Source organism: Chelonoidis abingdonii, chromosome 3 (genome assembly GCF_003597395.2).
Source record: "Chelonoidis abingdonii isolate Lonesome George chromosome 3, CheloAbing_2.0, whole genome shotgun sequence".
NCBI lineage: Eukaryota > Metazoa > Chordata > Testudines > Testudinidae > Chelonoidis > Chelonoidis abingdonii.
The window spans coordinates 2,360,376-2,366,299 of NC_133771.1; the positions used below are offsets into that span (position 1 = coordinate 2,360,376).

Sequence of the window (5,924 nt, forward strand, 5' to 3'; positions counted from 1 at the left end):
TAGCGGTCGGTAGGTTTTCGATATAGGGTGGTGTTAATGTGACCATCACTTATTTGCACCGTGGTGTCTAGAAAGTGGACCTCTCGTGTAGATTGGTCCAGGCTGAGGTTGGTGGTGGGGAGGAAGCTGTTGAAATCATGGTGGAATTTTTCCAGAGTCTCCTTCCCATGGGTCCAGATGATGAAACAGATCCAGACTAACACGGCTACCCCTCTGATACTTCACACAGTGTTTTGACACTTTTAGGTTTATACCAGAGTGTTTGCCTGTTCAGAGATTTACATACTTGTTAACGGCTACATTCAGTTTAGTATTCACTTAATTGCAGTCCAAAATTTCAACTTTTTTTTTTAAACCTAATAATCAACTTACAAAGTGAATATTAGCTGAACACTCTGTTGAGAGTGCTGTTTATTTTTTCCTGATGGCTACCATTCTGTTCCTCTCTGCATCCTCTGGGCCAAATTTTGGTAAGTGGTCTCTCTTTTTGCACTCAATTCACAGCACTGTGACGTGAAATTTAATTACCTGATTTGTGGGTGCAACTGGATAATGTTTAAGTGTCTAATTATTCACGTGCACAAAATGGTGGCTGAAAAATTGGGAGGCCAGGATTAGGTCACACAACTCTTTTTGTTAATACCTGTGTCGCCTACTCCTGTAGTTTAAAAGTATACTTCCATTCTGCTTTGGCAGAGTCCAAGTGAAATAATATCAGTAATTATCATATTAAAATTGCTGTATTACATTTGTGTAATAATCAATCACTTCAGTGTTTGGCAATAGCAGGGGTTTTGGTATGTGCTACGCTCACCTTGTGCAAAAGCTTCCTGCACATCTCCCCCGACTCCTGCAAGTGAGTCCTGAGGTACGTGAGTTGGGGTAGAGCCAGCGGAAGTGGCTCTGACAGGCATTGGCATTGGGCGACTGGCTCCATGGGTAGGTGAGGAGTGTGGGGAGCTTGCTGCTTGAGCCTGTAAAGGGAAATATAACACTGAGTTTCCAAACTGTTTAATTTTATATGTTTTGGTTCAATGTCTGTCAACAATCTTGTACAAAGCACTTAAGGAGAGAATAAAATTCAGACACTTTACGCAAATATTCATGATATGAGTATTCTGAACATATGAATGGTAGCCCTCACATTCCTCCCAGATCCAAAGCTCACAGAAGTCAATACTAGTTCTGGTGCCCACAATTGAAGAAGGATGTTGATAAACTGTAGAGAGTTCAGAGAAGAGTCAAGACAAGGATTAAAGAGCCACATGACCATCTAGTCCAGTATTTTTTCCCTGACAGTGAAGAATACCAGATGCTTCAAAGGTAAGTGCAAGAAACCCCACAGTGGGCATTTATAGAATAACCTGCCTACAGCTTCTCCCTAGCCACTATCATATGGTGTGGGCTTATGATCTGAAGCATGAGGATTTATATCACATACATCAGACTATCTAATTTAACTTGGTCATTCTCATTATCCATATAAATATTAAATGGAGCAGAGAACTCTTCAGATTTTGAGATAGTTCGCTTCACAAGTGGGGAAAATGTAGGCACCTCTTTCCCCAGAGTCCATAAACACAGTTTCTTTTCAGGACTCAGATTTCATGGTGGACCACATGACTTTGACCTTAAAGATGCGATCCATGGTAGAAATCCAAACGAAGGAAGGGGAGAACCATTTCATTTTCTTTGGCAGCAAAATCCCTACCAGTACAGCTGCCCATTAAAAAATAGTGAATTTCCTTTTTAGGTACCTCAAGTTTCCAGCAGACTATTAACTGAGGATAGAAACACTAATTATGGGGAAGACCACCTCAGAGGACCTGATCTCAGTATGGTATAATGGATGTTACTGATAGCTTTAAACGATAAGATTCCCTTTATGGAAAAAAGGGAAAAGGATCTAAAAACAAATATCTCTTTGGAACAATTGAAAAATAACTGGAGTAAAGACAAAGCCGCACCTAATTGTGTAACCATTAAGGAAAATTACTACAAACAACTTCATCATTGGTACCTCACTCCATTTAAGCTAAAGAAAATATATTAAAAAGCGAGTCATAAATGCTGTAGATTCATAGATTCATAAACTCTAGGACTGGAAGGGACCTCGACAGGTCGAGTCCAGTCCTCTGCCCTCATGGCAGGACCAAATACTGTCTAGACCATCCCTGATAGACATTTATCTAACCTACTCTTAAATATCTCCAGAGATGGAGAGTCCACAACCTTCATAGGTCATGTTCTCAAGACCTTTTAATCATTCTTGTTTGCTCTTCTCTGACCCTCTCAATTTCTCCACATCTTTCTTGAATGCGGTGCCCAGACTGGACACAATACTCCAGTTGAGGCCTAACCAGCGCAGAAGTTAGAGCGGAAGAATGACTTCTCGTGTCTTGTTTACAACACACCTGTTAATGCATCCCAGTAATCATATTTGCTTTTTTTGCAACGTATCACACTGTTGACTCATATTTAGTTGTGGTCCACTATGACCCCAGATCTCTTTCTGCATACTACTTCCTAGACAGTCTCTCCAGTCTGTATGTGTGAAACTATTGTTCCTTCCTAAGTGGAGCACTTTGCATTTGTCTTTATTGAATTCATCCGGTTTACTTCAGACATTTCTCCAATTTGTCCAGATCATTTTGAATTTTCCCTGTCCTCCAAAGCAGTTGCAATCCCCTCCCAGTGGTATGGATGTCGCCAACTTAATAAGTGACTTTCTATGCCAACATCTAAGTCGTTTGATGAAGATATTGAACAGAGCGGTCCAAAACAGACCCCTGTGGAACCCCACTTGTGTTACCTTCCAGCAGGATTGGAGCCATTTATAACCACTCTCTGAGTATGGTTATCCAGGCAGTTATGCATCCACCTATAGTACCCCATCTAATTGTATTTGCCTAGTTTATCGGTAAGAATATCATGCGAGAACCGGATCAAATGCCTTACTAAAGTCTAGGTATACCACTCACCACTTCTCCTTATCCACAAGGCTCGTTATCCTATCAAGAAAGCGATCAGATTGGTTTGACATGATTTGTCTTTACAAATCCATGCTGGCTATTCCCTATCACCGTACCACCTTCAAGTGTTTGCAGATGATTTCTTTAATTACTTGCTCCATTATCTTCCCTGGCACAGAAGTTAACTAACGCGTCGTGTAGTTTCCTGGGTTGATTTTTATTTCCTTTTTATAGATGGGCACTATATTTGCCCTTTTCCAGTCTCTGGAATCTCTCCGTCTCCCATGACTTTCCCAAGATAATAGCTAGAGGCTCAGATACCTCCTCTATTTAACTCCTTGATATTCTAGGATGCATCTCATCAGGCCCTGGTGACTTGCAGGCATCTAACTTTTCTAAGTGTTTTAACTTGCTCTTTTTTTATTTTATCTCTAAACCTACCCTTCCATAAGATTCACTATGTTAGACATTCCTTCAGACTTCTCATGAAGATTGAACAAAGAAGTCATTAAGCATCTCTGCCATTTCAAGTTCCGGTTACTGTTTCTCCCTCCTCACAGAGCAGTGGCCTACCTGTCCTTGGTCTTCTTCTTGCTTCTAATGTATGATAAAAAGTCTTCTTGTTTCCCTTTATCCATAGCCAGCCTGAGCTTCATTTTGTGTCTTTGCTTTCTTAATCTTGCCCCTGCATTCCCATGTTATTTGCCTATATTCATCCTTTGTAATTGACCTAGTTCCATTTTTTATATGACTCCTTTTCATTTGTAGGTCATGCAAGATCTTGTGGTTAAGCGAAGGTGTCTTTTCCCCATTTCTATCTTTCCTACCATCGGAATAGCTTGCTTTTGGGCCCTTAATAATGTCCCTTTGAAGAACGCCAACTCTCCTCCTAGTTGTTTTTCCCCTCGTTTTGATTCCATGGACCTTACCTATCAGCTCTCTGAGTTACCAAAATCTGCTTCCTGAAATCCATGGTCTCTATTTTGCTGTACTTCTTCTACCCTTCCTTAGAATGCAAACTCTATGATTTCATGATCACTTTCACCAAGGTTCCTTCTACTTTCAAATTCTCAAACGAGTCCTCCCTATTGTTAAAATCAAGTCTAGAACAGCTTTCCCCTAGTAGCTTTTTCAACCTTCTGAAATAAAAAGTTGTCTGCAATGCAGTTCAGGAACTATTGGATAGTCTGTGCCCACGTTGATTTTCCCCAATATATCTGGATAGTTGAAGTCTCCCATCACCACCAAATCTTGGGCTTTGAGGATGATTTTGTTAGTTGTTTAAAAAAGCCTCATCCACCTCTTCCACCTGGTTAGGTGGCTGTAGTAGACTCCTAGCACGACATCCACTTGTTTTTTACCCCTTTTATCCTACCCAGAGCGCTCAACACTTCCGTCTCCTATGTCCATCTCCACCTCAGTCCAAGTGGTGTATTTTTAAAATATAAGGCAATACCTCCCCTTTTCCCCTGTCTAGGCCTTCCTGAGCAAACTATACCCATCCACACCAACATTCCAATCATGTGTATTATCCCACCAAGTTTCAGTGATGCCAACAATGTCATAGTTGTATTTATTTATTAGCACTTCCAGTTCTTCCTGTAGAGGAGGTGAAGGACTAGGAGCTTTTCTGCATATCTGGTGGGAATTTCCTACAACTATATTATTTGAGGAAAATCATAAGTAGAACTTTCAAGTTAAAAAATGGTTATTTACCTTTCAGCAAATGTGGCTCTTCAAGATGTTTTCCCCACACAGATCTCACATTAAGGATGCATGCACCCCAACACCATGAGATCTGATTCTTTTTTACTAAACAGTATCCATTGGGGCTACACCAATCCCTGCATGTCTTGCACCCCTCAACAGAGTGAATAAAGGATGGAGCAGATCCAAATGTCACTCAGTTCCTTCACCAATAAAGAATCCCAAAGCTGGAGCACACCACATTCGTGGGGAAGCAGAGTGGGTCATGAGATCCCTGTGGAAAAAACATCTCAAAGAACTACAGTTAATGTAAGGTAAGCATTTTTATTTTTTCCACTATATGTCCACAGAGATCCCACTCTAGGTGATTGACTAGCAGTTGTCTCTCTAAGGAAGTGGGTGCCAGAAGTTCTACTTAAATAAGGACTGTAGGACTGCCATGCTAAACTGAGAGTCAAATCTGGAGTTGCTACAAAGCAATAATGATTAGTAAAAATTTGTATTGAGTTCCAAGTAGCTACCCAACAGATTTTGGTTAAGTTAAGGAGCCTGCCTGATCTCTAGAGTTCACTTTGATTTGAGAAGGAGCTAATTTATTCAATTCATATGAAATACTGATACAGTTTGACACCCACTTCAAGAGTCTATGAGCGGAAATACCCTGCCCTCTAGACATGCCTCTAACAGCTAAAACAGTCTGGGAGATTTGCAAAAAGATTTTGTCTTATGGAGATAGGAGGAAAGGGCTCTCAGTACATCAAATGCATGGAGTTTTGCATCTGCAGGAGACGAGGGAAGCCTCGGGAAAAAACACTGGTAAATACATAATGTTTCACGATTCAAGTATACTTTTGAAACTACTTTGAGTAGAAATTTTGCACGAGGTCAAAGAATAACTCTGTCCTTGTGTAAAGTAGTATAATCATAGAAAATAATAGAATATCAGGGTTGGAAGAGACCTCAGAGGTCATCTAGTCCAACCCCCTGTTCAAAGCAGGACCAACCCCAACTAAATCATCCCATCAAGGGTTTTCTCAAGCCTGACCTTAAAAACCTCTAAGGAAGGAGATTCCATCACCTCCCTAGGAAACCCATTCCAGTGCTTCACCACCCTCCTAGTGAAATAATAGCCTAATATCCAACTTAAACCTCCCCCACTGCAACTTGAGACCATTACTCCTTGTTCTGTCATCTGCCACCACTGAGAACAGTCTAGATCCATCCTCTTTGGAACCCCCTTTCAGG

At 40.9% G+C, this 5,924-nt stretch overlaps 1 protein-coding gene across 10 annotated transcripts in view; it reads right to left on the reverse strand.

Moving 5' to 3' along the window:
* Positions 1-5,924, reverse strand: part of DTNB (dystrobrevin beta) — a 409,923-nt gene that overhangs the window by 38,178 nt on the left and 365,821 nt on the right. For all 10 annotated transcript variants that reach the window (XM_032762373.2, XM_032762370.2, XM_075063546.1 and 7 more), the window contains one exon: positions 815-974. In XM_032762373.2, the coding sequence (XP_032618264.1) occupies positions 815-974 (160 nt within the window). The remainder of the gene's footprint in view (positions 1-814; positions 975-5,924) is intronic.